The 16,538-nt window shown below is 40.7% G+C and overlaps 1 protein-coding gene across 1 annotated transcript; it reads right to left on the minus strand.

The window, feature by feature from the left end:
* Window positions 1–5,655: 5,655 nt before the first annotated feature.
* Window positions 5,656–14,503, minus strand: LOC124880775 (coiled-coil domain-containing protein 112-like). The gene is made up of 14 exons (XM_047386128.1): window positions 14,420–14,503; window positions 13,880–13,986; window positions 12,981–13,102; window positions 11,933–12,022; window positions 11,612–11,687; window positions 11,160–11,286; window positions 10,936–11,052; window positions 10,679–10,816; window positions 6,983–7,092; window positions 6,725–6,851; window positions 6,425–6,592; window positions 6,142–6,240; window positions 5,958–6,076; window positions 5,656–5,880 (listed from the first exon to the last, which is right to left on the minus strand). Exons 1-14 carry the CDS (start codon window positions 14,462–14,464, stop codon window positions 5,850–5,852), a joined length of 1,476 nt encoding a protein of 491 aa, XP_047242084.1. The 5' UTR covers window positions 14,465–14,503; the 3' UTR covers window positions 5,656–5,849.
* Window positions 14,504–16,538: the final 2,035 nt, after the last annotated feature.

Below are 16,538 nucleotides of genomic sequence, written 5' to 3' on the forward strand. Positions count from 1 at the left end.
ACAATGGGTGAGTTCACTGAGTGCAGCAAAGCTATATTTGTTGCTTTGTTTGATGCATTTAATGTTTAATTGCTTGGTTTATAATACCCAAGTTGGCCCAGTAACTGAAATAATTGATCTAATTTAAACAACCGCTATTATATACTCTCTGATATTGACTGAAATATATCTACAGAAACATCAGATTCTTTGCATCAGATTTCTTTTGCTGTCTGTGTTGCTGCCATTGTAGCAGCAGTCAGTTTACGTGCAGGGTTCCTCTGTGATGTCATAAAAGTGTGTAACAAAATCGCAAAGGAGTCTTTAAGCACTTTTTTAGTGAAATTTATGACCATATGTCTCAACAACTGTTCATTTCAGTGGCATGAATTTACTTTTAAAAATATTTTATCAATGTTTCCTTTGCACAAATGTTATTGGATTTATCATGAAAATTTGATGTCACAGACACCTTCAAGCTTATTCCACACCGCTAAATACTGCTCCCTTGTGGGCATCTTACAAGCAATGTAGCATGAAGAAGCTGCATGTTGCATACAACAATGCAATTAGAATCCTTTGTGCGATGCCGGTCAGATGTTTGTGGACTTTTAAGAGCGTTAATGTTCACTTTTAGAGAACGACTGGATGATTCTGGTTACAGTATAATTTTAGCACTCACAGATCTGACAGTAAGTAGTTGGGGACTGGGCACAGCTGGAGTCAGAATTATTCAGCTCCTGCTCTACAGACAACTGCTCGGTGTCCAGATTCAAACCCCTTTTCTTCTGCTCATGTGAGAAGCTTTGTACATAGTACACCAGCACCTTTTAGCTCCACAGCATGTACACCTGCACAGCATACACCCTCCCACGGTCTAAACGGAGCCATAAGCTACGGGCAAACCTCTTTACGCCGCCAGCCCCGATCAAAATTGAGCAAAACCCGTTTTCTGTCTCATCAGCCCCTATCTGACAGTGAAGAGGAGAGTGATCCCAGGGAGAGGGTCCCCACCTTAAGTCCGGGCCAATACGATGGCACCACACCATGGAAGGAATTTCTGCACAGGTGTGAGAGCTGTGCTGAAGCCAACTACTGGTCCGAAAAGACAATGACAGTTCAGCTAAAATTCTGCCTTGTTGGGGCGGCAGGTGCCATTGTTCACAGGAACCCTCGTTCATCCAAATGGGACTACCGCCGCCTGGTGGATGAGCTGGAAATTGCATATGGCCCTTCTTCTGATTACGCAGCTGCAGTTGCTGTTGAACTAAGGCAGCGGGTACGTAAAGCAGGTGAAGCCCTGCATACTTTCAGAGATGACAATTATGGGAAAGTGACTGTGGCTTATGGTGACAGAGCAGAAATTGAACAAGACTTAATAGCTGTTGAAGTTTTCACAAATGGTCTGGGTGATGCAGAAGTAGTTCAGAAGCTCTTGGAACAGCGACCAGCTACACTTGCCCGAGCATATGAAATAGCTCACACTTATGAAACTACCAGAAGGGCAGCATCATACGTTACCAGTGCTATGCAGCCAGGAGCCTGTAATTTAGCTGAACGTCACCCCAGAGCTGCGATGGTTAGGGCAAAAGATAAGACTGAAGCTATTACCAATGCTGCATCTGTAGCCAGCCCTTCATCTGACTGGTATGTTCCACGCACACCCTCAGCATCCAACAGCCGCAGAAATTTTACAAAAGGGGGAGTCCGCTGCCATAACTGTCAGGGTTGGGGTCATATACAGAAGCAGTGTCCTTCTCCCCATAAAATCACTAAAACATTGCCATTTGCTAGGACCTCTTGTGACAACCAGGAGCCCACCGTACTCCACCTTAAAGGCCAGAACCGAGAAATGAGTATCCACATGCGGCTCTTCGAGCTGGAGGTGTGTGCTGTGTTGGACAGTGGAGCACGGAGAAGCGTGTTGCCATTACATTACTATAATGCCATTCACCCTGACATGAGACCTCAACTACAGCCATCAATAGTTGAAACTTTACTTGGCGTGGGGCCCGGGGATGTTCCTGTGCTGGGTGAGGCTCAGTTAGCAGTCAGCATAAACAACCGACAAGTGGATGTTGATTTCCTTGTAGCGGACATAGCAGGAACTGAGGCGCTGCTTGGGCATCCTTTTCTCACACAGGCTGGAGCCCGCCTTGATTTTGGCAACCACCGCATTATCCTTTTTGGTGAAGAAGTGCCTTACTACCAGACTGAAACTAGCCCAAAGTCCCATGCTGTGAGAATGGCCAGGACTGTGGTGGTGGATCCGGGGCAGGAGTATCTTGTGAAAGGCCATGTGCTTTTAGGGGCTGTAGCTCATGGGGACATGATGCTTAGTCCCACCAAAGGGTTTGTGGAGAAGCACAAAGTACTCATTGCCAGAGTCCTGGTTGGTGCCCAGCCTTCTAAAGCTGTCCCTCTTCGCCTCTTTAATCCCGGAAATGAAGCTGTAACTATTAAGGAAGGATCCATGGTGGGGCTACTGCAGCCCGCTGAAGCCGTACAGCCCTCCCATGTCTCTCTGGCTACGGACTCACTGGCCAGCCCTCTTGTGGTCCCCCTGCACCTGGAGGATCTTTATGTTCAGAGCTCCAGAGAACTCAATGATTGTGAAAAGCTCCCTCTCAAACGACTGCTTTGTACTTATGGACATGTGTTTTCCGCAGGGCCGGCTGACCTAGGCCGAACCAGCCTTGTCCAGCACGATATTATAACCCTACCGGGTGTCCCAGTAAAACAATCTCCGCGGAGAATGGCAGGGGAAAAGCAGCAACACGCGGACCAGCAGATCTCAGAGAGTCTGCAGAGCGGTCTTGCCAAGCGTAGCCATAGCAGCTGGGCCTCACCTATCGTTATGGTGCGCAAGAAGGATGGAACATACCGTCTCTGCATTGACTATAGGGCTCTCAATGACCGCACCATACCGGATGCATACCCCCTGCCCCGTATCCAAGACACGCTGGACACCCTTTCCACTGCAAGATGGTTCAGCACATTAGACCTTGCTTCGGGTTACTGGCAGGTGGAATTAACGCCAAGAGCGCGCAAAGCAGCTGCATTTTGTGCCAGGACAGGCCTCTTTGAGTGGAATGTTATGCCGTTTGGACTATGCAACGCCCCAGCGACGTTCCAGCGGCTGATGGACCGCGTTCTGGCTGGCATGCAGTGGGAGACCTGCTTGGTCTATTTGGACGATATTATTGTGCTGGCTAAGGACGTGCCAGAGATGCTCCAGCGGCTTGGCCAGGTGTTTTATAGACTCCAACAGGCTAACCTGAAATTGAAACCTGCCAAATGCTGTCTTTTCCACCGCCAGGTTGCCTATCTTGGCCACATAGTGTCTGAACATGGTGTGGCCACTGACCCCAGTAAGGTTCAGAAGGTTCAACTGTGGCCCACACCCAGGTCTATTCAGGAAGTCAGACAGTTCATTGGCCTGGCCTCATACTATCGCCGGTTTGTGAAAGACTTCGCTTCTGTGGCTGACCCCCTCCACAACCTCACTAGGAAAAATGCTCGTTTCCGATGGCAGGCCGAGCACCAGGCTGCTTTTGATGAACTAAAGAGTCTCCTCACATCAGCCCCCATCCTTGGTTATCCATTGGACGATGGTGAGATGATACTGGACACTGATGCTTGTGACACAGGCATCGGCGCTGTGCTGTCGCAAATGCAGGAGGGCGTGGAACGTGTGTTGGCTTATCGCAGTCGCAAGCTGGCAAAGGCCGAACAAAACTACTGCACAACGAGACGTGAACTCCTTGCTATTGTGGATTTCACGTCTCGTTTTCGCCAGTACCTCCTTGGACGGCCTTTCAAAGTGCGCACCGACCACAGCAGTCTGCGATGGCTTACAAAGATGAAGGAGCCGGAAGGACAATTAGCTTGATGGCTCGAGAAGCTTGCAGAATATGACTTTCAGATTGTCCACCGTGCAGGTCGAAAGCACACCAATGCTGATAGTCTGTCCAGGAGACCATGCCGCCAGTCATGCCCATGCAAAGTGCAGGATAGTGCCGACGCTAGCCATGGTTCTTCTTGAATCAGTGCTCTTAAGCTGTCGCTGAAGCAAAAATGGGAGCCGTTTGTCCGGTCTCACCGTAATTTATACGGACCGGGGTGGAGCCCACACAGCAGGTGGGCGTGGAGGGATAAACCCACTAGCGATAGCCTTAAAGGGCGAAGCCTATAAGAAATAGAACTTTATATTCTGTTTGGGTCATATTTTTCGGTCCGTTCAGTTTTCTCTATCTTGTTTTGTTTTTTCAACTGTTAGGTCACAGTATTTACTGAGGAACAGCTAAATACGGCCATGGGCTTCAGGCTGATCATTTATGGCGTATCAGTCATATTTCTTTCTTGCTATGATTTTGTACTCCAAGCTCAAGTATGCCTACGCTGAAAGAAGATAAGTTTGGTACGGTTGTTGGGTGTATTAATCCACAAAATTCATTGCACGTCCCCCATCATCAGAACCTCTTCAAAGTGCCTGGTTAAATTTTACTTTTCATTGAAATCTACACAAATCAGTAGGGAATAAGATTTTCTCCACTTCAAGGACGAGCTCTTCAGCAACCTCCACCAGTATCAAGAAGGATTTGCTGAAAGACTTCATCTGATTAAGGGGTCAGTTTCTTCGGTCTGTGGAAACGACGGACGCAGCAAAGCTGTAAATAACACTAAAATGACAACAAACTTTCTTTCAGACATGAATTTATTGTGTGATGATGTGACGTTCAGGCCATTGTTTTGGTAGCAGTAGCATCAGTGCCTTCTGCTGCTTTTAGCTCCTTGAGGACAGAACCGTACTGCATGTTTTAAAATTATTATTACATAAAACGTTTTGCATTGTTTTGGTCTTGTTTCTGTAGCACTAGATACTTGTTATCAGACTACAAAAATGGCCTAACGAGTCAAAGTGGAAAGTTCTTTGACCTGGAGGGGGGCAGGTGAAGAAGTGCCTCAACAGCATTTAAAGAGACAGCACCAGAACAAGTCGCTCTCAGACGCACCTCAGAACAGGGTTAAAAGAGGACCCTGTGGAGCAACGATAACAAGGAATTCAGACCAAAGCTTTGCAGTTCCACTTTTTGTAGACCACAATTGAATGATTTAAATGTCAAAAGGAAGGATTTAAAAGCATTTAAGTAAATTCGATTTTTCCCTTTTGTATACTCTTTTTTTCTTAGTATGATTTGTTTCTTTTATTCATTATTGTCTGTTCTTTTATGTAATATGGACCACTTGTCTGCAATAAAACCAATCAATCAATCAATCAATCAATCAATAAGGCTCTTTTTTGGGGGGGATTTCTATTGTTTTTATTGTATTTTGAATGTTTTTAATTCAACCTGTGAAATTTAACGGTTATTCTGTATTATAATTGTTTGCGTTGTAATGTTTCTAAACTGTTTGCTACAATAAAAAAAAGAGGAAAAGTACCGGAAATAAGTAATTCCATTCTTAATGCTTTGACTCAAAGTGACTCTGAAAAGTCAAATTCCTCTTCATCTCCAGCTTCCAAGCAGACAGATACTGGAGGTTTGGGTCAAAGCTGATGGGTATTTAGAAATGTTCATGATTGTTCAGGACCAAAAGTTTAAGTTTGGGTTCATTCAGCCTAAAACACTTTGATACTTAACAGGTGTTTTTCACACAGGGATCAAAAACTGGTCAAGTTGTGGAGTTCTTTTATTTGCATTTGTTACTAATCTCGGCCCAGTGCATTGAGACTAAACAAGCTGCTGGTGCTGTCTTTCCAAAGGAGTTGTCGTCATGGTTGTTTAGTGTAATCATGCTGTCATCGGTTCACACATTTTGAGGTTCTGGAGACAGTAAAAAACGGCAGGACTCGGCTCATGTTGACATCACAGCCCTTGTCTCCAAGTGGGAATGGCTCTGGAACAAAACAAGAACATATATAATTACTTCAATCTTCTTAAGCAGAACTTCAAATCAAGTCTACAGTTTCAGACCTGTGAAACATCTGTAGCATGGGTCTCTCTCCTGAAGGTCCAGTGTGTTTCATCCTTTCCTCCCATCCCCTAGTGGGGCGAACCAGTCTGGAGGGGTCTCTGTCTACATGACCATCTATCTGAATAAGAAAAGCTAAATATTTCTGAGACTAGCAACTAAAATGTTTCAGGCTGGTCTCTGTACCTTTTCCTTTAGTTTTTTAGCAATTCTTTTCCATCTTTCGTCTTCCTCTTTTTCCCTCAGCTGGCTCTCATGAAGTTTTGCCTTCGCCTTGTGAAGATCCTGCAAAGATTCAGCCAAATGATGGATTTTACAAAGTAAAGTTGATATCATACCTTCTTCTGATCGAACTCAATGGAACCTGCTGTTTAGTGTGTAAAAGCTGGTTTATTATCTAACATTTAATGAGAACGTCTGCATTTTATATTTGGTTTTAATGTATTTGTAAGATGTTAGAACTTGGTACCCTTTTACTGAAGCTTTTGATGAGTTTTGTTGCCTCTGTTTGCTTCTCCTCCCTTTCTCTCTGTTCCTTTTCTCTTTTTCTATTCTTCTGTTCCTCCTCTTCCTCCTGTCTCAATCGCAGATGCTCCTCAAGGGTCATCTTTACCTCCAGCTGGCGGCGGCGCTTCTCCTGACCAAAAGATATTGTTTTGTTCAAATGAGGCATCTGCTGAGGGCCCCAATCATGCATCTGTTAGCTTCACATTGTGTGGTTTGGATTCTGAACAGCTGTGCAGTAGTTAGGAAAAATATTCCAAAGCACCGTTTCCCATCTCCTCCTCTGAATCTCCTTAGCCAGTTCCTGCTCTGCTTCTTCTTCCTCTTTTCTTTCCTTCTCTTTCTTCCATACCTCCAGGCGCCGTGCCACCTCCATTCTCTCCTCCTCAGTCCTATAACATAAACAGGACGGTGTGTAAAGGGAAATAATGAAGGCCTTAAAACGAACATCATCATTCAAACACTTGGCACAAGTCGAGTTCAAAGGTTTCAGATCTTCATTTCTTTGGTTCTTTAAACTCACTGCTGCTGCTCAGACAGGCTCTTGACCTTCCTCTCTCTGTTTTGTGCCTCCTGAGTTTGGATCTTTGTCTGACGTTCTTGATCTTTACTGGTTTTCCAACGTCGAATAGCCTGCATTGGATGGAGGAAAACTAGTTCAACTGGAAACCACAGATAAACCTAATTACTGTCCGTCGAAGTTTCATGTATGATATATCCAACCCAGACACAAAAGAGCACTGTTGAAATCAAATCCAACACTTCACACACATCTATTAAAACTGCAAAAACGCTACAACAGTCTAGAGTTAAGATGAGTTAAGTCAAGATAACTTTAAATCTCCATATCCAATTACACTGTATATATATATACAGTACAGACTGAAAGTTTGGACACACCTTCTCATTCAAAGAGTTTTCTTTATTTTCATGACTATGAATATTGTAGCTTCACACTGACGGCATCAAAACTATGAATTAACACATGTGGAATTATATACTGAACAAAAAAATGTGAAACAACTGAAAATATGTCTTATATTGTAGGTTCTTCAAAGTAGCCACCTTTTCCTTTGATTACTGCTCCGCACACTCTTGGCATTCTGTTGATGAGCTTCAAGAGGTCGTCACCTGAAATGGTTTTCACTTCACAGGTGTGCCCTGTCAGGTTTAATAAGTGGGATTTCAAGCCTTATAAATGGGGTTGGGACCATCAGTTGTGTTGTGCAGGAGGTGGATACAGTACACAGCTGATAGTCCTACTGAATAGACTGTTAGCTGCTTTTTTCTTGCCATAATACAAATTCTAAGTAAAGAAAAACAAGTGGCCATCATTACTTTAAGAAATGAAGGTCAGTCTGTCCCCAAGTGCAGTCGCAAAAACCATCAAGTGATACAAAGAAACCGGCTCACATGAGGACCGCCCCAGGAAAGGAAGACCAAGAGTCACCTCTGCTGCGGACGATAAGTTCATCCGAGTCACCAGCCTCAGAAATCGCAGGTTAACAGCAGCTCATATTAGAGAACAGGTCAATGCCACACAGATTTCTAGCAGCAGACACATCTCTAGAACAACTGTTAAGAGGAGACTGTGTGAATCAGGCCTTCATGGTAAAATAGCTGCTAGGAAACCACTGCTGAGGACAGGCAACAAGCAGAAGAGACTTGTTTGGGCTAAAGAACACAAGGAATGGACATTAGACCAGTGGAAATCTGTGCTTTGGTCTGATGAGTCCAAGTTTGAGATCTTTGGTTCCAACCACCGTGTCTTTGTGCGGCGCAGAAGAGGTGAACGGATGGACTCTACATGCCTGGTTCCCACCGTGAAGCACGGAGGAGGAGGTGTGATGGTGTGGGGGTGCCTTGCTGGTGACATTGTTGGGGATTTATTCAAAATTGAAGGCATATTGAACCAGCATGGCTACCACAGCATCTTGCAGCGGCATGCTATTCCATCCGGTTTGCGTTTAGTTGGACCATCATTTATTTTTCAACAGGACAATGACCCCAAACACACCTCCAGGCTGTGTAAGGGCTATTTGACCAAGAAGGAGAGTGATGGGGTGCTGCACCAGATGACCTGGCCTCCACAGTCACCGGACCTGAACCCAATCGAGATGGTTTGGGGTGAGCTGGACCGCAGAGTGAAGGCAAAAGGGCCAACAAGTGCTAAGCATCTCTGGGAACTCCTTCAAGACTGTTGGAAAACCATTTCAGGTGACTACCTCTTGAAGCTCATCAACAGAATGCCAAGAGTGTGTGGAGCAGTAATCAAAGCAAAAGGTGGCTACTTTGAAGAACCTAGAATATAAGACATATTTTCAGTTGTTTCACACTTTGTTGTTCAGTATATAATTCCACATGTGTTAATTCATAGTTTTGATGCCGTCAGTGTGAAGCTACAATATTCATAGTCATGAAAATAAAGAAAACTCTTTGAATGAGAAGGTGTGTCCAAACTTTCAGTCTGTGCTGTATATATATATATATATATATATATATATATATATATATATATATAGTGCTGAAAATTGAATGTGTGGTTGAAAGCTAAAACTGCACATCACACTTACCGCCATATTTACAGTGAAACATGGTGGAGGCAGCTTAATTCGCCTCCGAATATAACTTAATCTGTCTTGTAATAAATTAAATCGTTTGGTTTCTTTTAGGTGAGACTTTTGAGGACAGAATCAGAGTAAAATGGTTGCGGTCAAGTAGTTTGTTAAGTTGTAAGGAGGAACTTTTCAGCGGATATAAACACACCGACAGGATCTCTTGAGGCGGATTAATGATCCGCTGGAACAAACTTCCTGTTTGAACTAAAGGTAGAACTAGCGACAGTTCTTTTCAGGAAGTTTAATATTGAATAATAATAATGACGACCATTTTTCTCCTTTTCTCACATTTCTTTAGGTTATTTAATTATGTTTTTAATCTTAGTCGCAATCCACAACGATTGTGTAGGGGATGAAGCTCGACGGATTGTTTTGGACAGTCTGCCAGAAGAATGATCCAGAGAATAGACCCCTTGATAAAGCCCATTAGACTGGTGTATTGGTATACAATATACACACAATGATAATAGTTTGGTTAATGTGTATAGTCACTTTGAATCTTGTGAAAATGAGGTGGAATATTTTTGCAGGCTGGCGATTATGAATGTACTAATCCAAGATAATAGTATTTACAGTTTATGTGTTGTGGGTGATTTTAATGCTGATCTGTCAGACAGTAATTCTCAGTTTGCTAACCACTTAAATAATTGTTGTGAAGATAATAATCATACCATGTTAACCAAAGTGTCATGTTCCAAGAGTGTGTGGAGCAGTAATCAAAGCAAAAGGTGGCTACTTTGAAGAACCTAGAATATAAGACATATTTTCAGTTGTTTCACACTTTGTTGTTCAGTATATAATTCCACATGTGTTAATTCATAGTTTTGATGCCGTCAGTGTGAAGCTAAAATATTCATTGTCATAAAAATAAAGAAAACTCTTTGAATGAGAAGGTATGTCCAAACTTTCAGTCTGTGCTGTATATATATATATATATATATATATATATATATATATAGTGCTGAAAATTGAATGTGTGGTTGAAAGCTAAAACTGCACATCACACTTACCGCCATATTCACAGTGAAACATGGTGGAGGCAGCTTAATGCTGTGGGAATGCTTGAGATTGGGTCAGAGGTTCCTGGCACCTTCCCCCAGGACAAAAACCTGAACCTACAGTCACGGCTACGGTGGAATGGTTTCCGAATGAAAGCTTAATCATGTGTTAGAATGGATACTCTCCATCTAAGCCTGAGCTTTTTTGCAAAGAAGAATGGACAAACACTTCAGTCTGTAGATGTGTAAAGCTGGTAGAGACAACCCAAAGGACTTGCAGCTGTAACTGCAGCAAAGGTGGTTCCAGAGAGTGTTGACTCAGGGGGGCAGAACAGAAATGAATTCCACACCTTTCAAGTTTTCATTCGGAAAGGAAAGGAAAATCATGGATCATTTTCGTTCCATGCTACAATTTTGTCCTACTTGGTGTTGGTCAAACACATAAAATCATTGAAATTTATAATTGACAAATTATGAAAGAGTTCCAGGGAGATGAATTTTTCTGCAAGGCGCTGAATATTTTGAGAATAAACTTGAAGTATGAACAGCTTTTTGTCCACTTCTACTTCTCTAAACTCATAATGCTTTGCCACAGTTCCCTACCTCTCTCTTGTTGTGTTGCAGGTGCAGCAGCTCCTGAAGCCAGCTCTCGTGTTGCTGCATCTGCTCCTGTGTTTTACCTGGCAGGTACAGTTTCGCCTCCTTCCTGTACGATGGCCGCCCACTGTGCTTCATCCAGACCTGTTATTTCAGAAAAAAAAGCTGTTGAACGAAAATGGTCAAGAAAAGTGCATAACGTACAAGTACACATTGGTAGAATAAAGCCGTAAATAACACCATATCAACTTTGTATTCCTTACTCTTAAGAACGTTTGGTGATCCAATTGGTCCCAGCCTCCATGAGGACCTTCTGTCTTCTGCAGGAAATCCTCCAAAGCTTTGACCTCTGCCGGTAGGTCTCTGTTGGCGGGTTTGGTCTTAAAGAACACACAAAGAATTTTGCCCTCCATCCTTTTCCCTTATTTAAGTGAGTGACAGACAACAAAGAAAAGACAGAATGGTGTAAATGTCCTCATAACCTAACCTTAAGAGCAGAAGCCGCAGGTAACTTGGGGTTTGAGTTAAATGGAAGACTCCAGTTTTCAGTCTTCTTCTCATAAGCAGTAACCTCCTGGCTGCACGTCCGCTCCTCCTTTAAATATTCCTTAAAGCTGGAAGGAACAAAAAACACAAAGTTTCATTCTTTATATTATTGTTATTTCCCCCCCAATCTTTAAACCCTGCATATTACTCAGTGCTTCCAAGTTTTCATTTCCTCTAATTCCCAACATTCTTTCAAGTACCTGAACTCGTTTCTCAGAGGCTGGTCTCCCTACTAATGTGTACCCAAAATGAATGCAGTGACTTTTATCCACTTTCCTACAGATTGTGAAGTATGCATCTGACATGACATTAGAGATAAAAGCTAGTGTCGTTTCTCTCCCATTTTCCAGGCTAAAGTGCTCTAAAGATGAATGCTTTGCCAATCCTTTTTACCATAAACGGCGCTCCTCCTTTAGAGCGTTTATTGACCCTTCCACCTCTGACGCCTTTTCTTTAAGTCTTTCAATCGCTAGAAGTGAAAGCAGAATTGCACAAACTTTATCAACAAACTGTCCCAAAACACTCAAATTTCCACCTTACAGATACTGCCTGTTTCATTCGGAGGTTCACTTATTTTATTTATATTATTTCACATATCGAGTCAGAAAGTAGCTCAAATATTGGATCTAATAATGACAAAAAAAGCACATTTTCTACTCAATGAAAACATCAATAGTTGGAGGTTTTTTACATAAAGAAAAAGAAAAATCTCACATTCAGGAGTCGCAGTAACATCATTTAGATGTCTCTGAAATGTCTGTACATCATTATGGATCTTCACTAGCTGCTTCTGAAGGTTCATCTCTGAAGAAAAGGCAGAACATTATATTTGATTGGGCCGCGTACGATAACATGTTGCAACAGTCCGGTTTCTTTATCGGGTTTCTGCGAGTTTCAGGCAAATTAAAGACACTTAAACACATCAGAATTTCAAAGGTACAGAAAATGATAACTTCCATTAATAATTTCATTAATACCTTTTTGGAAATGACCTAACAAATTGAGCAAGTTAAAAAGAACTTTGTTATTTTAAGTTGGTGTCGTTTGACTGTAGCACGTGAGTTTATTGCTTTTATACGTGACGCCCTTCAAATACAACATCCTGTAAGCTTCATAACTGTTACTGACGACTGGTTTTACCCACCTCCTCCCAGAACCATCTACATCTACACTTCACCATGATGAAGGAGCTGATGGGGGATCAACTATCTAAGAAGCTTTGATTTTAATACCTTCAAAATAAGATGAGTTTTTGGAGCAGAAGGCAGGGAGTTTCTCAGAAAAATAAAAACTAACAAAAATAGTCGATGGAATTTATGATTCAAAAAAGGGTGTGTGTATTAGCATAGCACTGAAGAGGTAGAGGAAGAACAACGTCAGCAGATGTGAGGCCATTTGCTTGACTAAAACATAGTATTGAAAAGTTAAAGGTCAGATATCAAACTGATGACAGAATAAAGTAATTTTATTTTAGTGCCGCTTGAATTTGGAATCATGAACTGTAATTTTACAAACATGGTTGTTTACTTTGTTTTCATTCATAGATGCAATGTGTAATAGATCATGTTTTATTCATCCGAGATTGAACTGCAGATATCAATGAGACATGAGCGTTTTGATAAGATGACAATTCATATTTCCTGAAATGTTGAACCTAAAAACCATCAACTAGAGCAGTCCTTTCTTTTTCACCTGGACTGCACATTCTACTGTAAATCAGAGGCCTGCTATTAATGTAAAACAGCAGCTAGAAATGGCTTACTTTGAGCAGTTCGTTCCTTCTCTAGTGTTTTGTCATATTCCTCGAGTTCATTGGTCACATCTGCCCCGATGGTCTTTCTGCACAGAGTGGTCAGGGGCCTCTTATTCTCCAGTTTTCCAATCCTATGTCAAGCAAAAAGAATTCATAATTAAGTCATATTACACCAATAGGGCAAAAATAACAGGTTTTCTTGTTTAAACTCATTTTATGTAAGAGGAAAATGATGGTACAGCCCTTAGGGATCCACCAGGGCCCTGCTTTAAAACATTAGAAGTATTTTTATTTCAAACATTTTATTTACTTATTCTTCTAAATGTTAGCATAAATCTGTAGCCTTTTTAGCATAGATGGTTCTGGTTACAAGCACTTATGTTTAATATAAGGTCAGGCTTTTCATTATATCTATCCTTCAATTTAAGAATATTTATTTAGTGACACATACAAAAACCCATATGTAAGCCTAAACAAAACAAGACAACATTTCTGAATATTTTCCAGGGAACGTTGTTTCTCATCGCAGGGTTTGAGTCTTTTTTTTATGAAATATGAGTTTAGTTTTTTACAATTGCATTCCTTTTGGAAAACAGGTTCCCTGGCAGAAGGGCAGTTAGATTATGGACATAAATTAAGTCTTATCCATCCATCCATCCATCCATCCATCCAACATTGAGGTGTAGGTAAAATCTAATGTTTAGATAGATAGATAGATAGATAGATAGATAGATAGATAGATAGATAGATAGATAGATAGATAGATAGATAGATAGATAGATAGATGTTTATGAGTGGTTCTTTCATAGATCTGTTTGTAGGTTACTGTATTTGTTTTGCCCTCCATTGTATTACCAAAATTAAAGCAAGTTTAGTTTCAATACATTGAAACTATCAACTTGACTCACTTGATCCTGATCGTCTCTGCTTCACGCAGAAAGTCAGCGACTTTCTGCCTGTCCAACGTGTCCTCCTCTCTTCTTCCACTTGGGACCGGGCAAGACTCTTCCTCGACCTAAATTCATTTAAAAACAACGAAACACAAGAGCTTACCATTAGAAGAGTGAATATTGCAGCTTTCTCGCCGTAGCGTCCGAGAAATGGACACAGCGCTTCTAGTCGCCATAGCAACAGAAGCAAAACGGGTTGACAAATAAAAGCCATGGCATCGATTTTCGGACAGACATAAAAATATTCTTGCAGGTTGTGTTTATGGTAGTATCCTAAATGGCATGCAACTAATTCAAAATAGTTTATTTACATAATGACTAACAGCTAAATCTTTTTTATTTTTTTTTATTTTACTACCGAATCCATCCTTGTCTTTGCTAACATTTGTAGCATTCACTAACAAACTCTATCTATTCAGTTTAGCATATCTGTCATTGTCTATTAACCAAAACTGTCCATTTTTAAGAAAACAAGACAAACAGCTCTTTAAACAGCACCGGAGGAGGTTTTTCATCGCGTCGAGCGGTTTCTATGGCGGCCATGTTTGAGTGAAAAAATAAACAAAATACTGTCAGCTTCTTTGCACATGTGCAAACAGAATTACTTCCGGGAGGGGATCTTACTTTTCTTTTTTTCTTTTATCTTTTTGTTGGTGAGATGTTTCTTTTTGTATTTCATTGTAATCTTATAAATAGTACATGATTTAAAGGGAATAACAAAAATACAGACAAAAATTGTCAAATCGCATTTTGATAAACTTTTTGACTGCATGCGCAATGATTACGTCACACAGAGCGAAAATTTAAATTTATTAGAACAATTGATTCTATCTATTTTTTTTTTTTTTTTCAAAAGATTTGGATTTTTATTCCAGGAAAAAAAAAAAAATTAAGGCGCATTGACAGCGGAATACAGTTCAATCAGTAAGCCTAATAGACTATTATCTACTAAAATACATTTTTCGAAAAAAATAATTACAGTTTTTATTAAGTGAATTATAGCAATATTATAGCAACCCTAATGCTAAAGGCAATATGAAAAATAGATTTGGTTCTAATTGGGAACCTTTTAAATCTGAATTTGGTCATTTCCTAAGAAACTTTAGCAGTAACAAAGCCAAAGCCAATGGAGCAGAGGAAACCAAGATCAAGGATATCTGAGCTCTCTCAGTCAGATCCCTCTAATTTAAATGACTTAGAACAGCAAGAATTAACTCAATTGCAAATTAAATTAGACAGATTTTACATAAACAAAATTAAAGTTGCTTTTGTTTGATCAAGAAGGTATCTCGAAGTTGGAGAGCAAAATTCCCACTACTTTTTTAGTCTAGAGAAACATAATGCTGTTAATAACTCTATTAATAGACCTAAAATTAATAATGTTATCACAGATGACCCTCGATATTGCAACTAGATATTGCAGTTCCTTTTATGAAAACCTGTATCACTCTAACCTCTGCCAAGCTTCAGTTGATGCTCTGTTGAACAAGCTCACAGTTAAACCAATCTCTAACGTTCAACAGAAACACTGTGATGGACCAATCACCAAACAGGAAATTCTGGTTGCTATCTTGCATCTCAAACTCAACAAATCCCCAGGGATCAATGGACTGAGTGCTGTATTTTATAAACATTTCTGAAATGTCCTTGCCCCTTTTCTATTAAAGGTTTTTACTGAAAGTATAGAAAAATGCTCCCTGCCAACAACCCTCACTCAGAGCTTAACCACTTCTATACCAAAACCAAAAAAAGACCCTTTACTTCATGACTACTGACATCCCCTCTGTCTTCTTAATAATGGTTATAAAATATTAGGTTTATTTGTTGCTAAAAGGTTAAAATGAGTCCTGAACTCAGTTATTGATGAAACCCAGTCAGGACTTATGAAAAATAGGCATATTACTAATAACATAAGACTATTTATGGATATTTTAGACAAACCTGATTTTGTTAGTGATGATGGACTTATCTTATTCTTAGACTTTTATAAGGCATTTGATATGGTAGAACACAGTTTGATATTGCAATGTCTTGAGAAGTTTGGTTTTGGTAAACCTTTGACAGCTATCATTAAAACCCTGTGCCATAATAATAACAGCTCTATCAAATTAATGAGTGGCTGCTATCTTAATATCAGTAGAGGAATCAGACCGGGGAGTCCTGTCTCCCCATATATGTTCCTTTTGGCTGATGATATTAAAGCTAGTTCTCTAAAACGGATGTCGATCGCTGGTAAAGAATGTTTTTAAAAACAACTGGCAGAAGATACTACATTGATTTTAAAGGATGAGGGTCAAATCCCGTTGGCCATTATAGAAATAAGTACTTTCTCCAAAGTCTCCGGACTTCATCTTAATCTTAATAAATGCGAAATTTTGGCTGTTAAGGACTGCTCCAAACCTCAACTGCAGGTATACCAATTAAAAATGAGATAATCTATTTAGGCATAACTATCACTAGGGATCAAGAAAGGAGAAGTTTGCAAAATCTTAACCCCTTAAATCAAAAAAACTGATAAAGACTTAATCAGTGGTTGGTACGAGATCTTTCATTGCATGGTTGTACTCTACTTAGTAAAGCTGAAGGCATCTCCAGGCTATGTTGCACAGGCCTTAGA

The sequence above is a fragment of the Girardinichthys multiradiatus genome, chromosome 14 (assembly GCF_021462225.1).
Source record: "Girardinichthys multiradiatus isolate DD_20200921_A chromosome 14, DD_fGirMul_XY1, whole genome shotgun sequence".
In the NCBI taxonomy this organism is placed as follows: Eukaryota; Metazoa; Chordata; class Actinopteri; order Cyprinodontiformes; family Goodeidae; genus Girardinichthys; species Girardinichthys multiradiatus.

Excerpts from the sequence above, each read along its gene's own strand:
- LOC124880775 (XM_047386128.1), bottom strand. The coding sequence starts at position 14,464 with ATGGCCGCCATAGAAACCGCTCGACGCGATGAAAAACCTCCTCCG. Across the intron at positions 11,287-11,611 it reads AAGGAGGAGCGCCGTTTATG|CTTTAAGGAATATTTAAAGG; the intron begins GTAAAAAGGATT and ends TGTTCCTTCCAG. Across the intron at positions 5,881-5,957 it reads ATGCTACAGATGTTTCACAG|AGCCATTCCCACTTGGAGAC; the intron begins GTCTGAAACTGT and ends GTTTTGTTCCAG.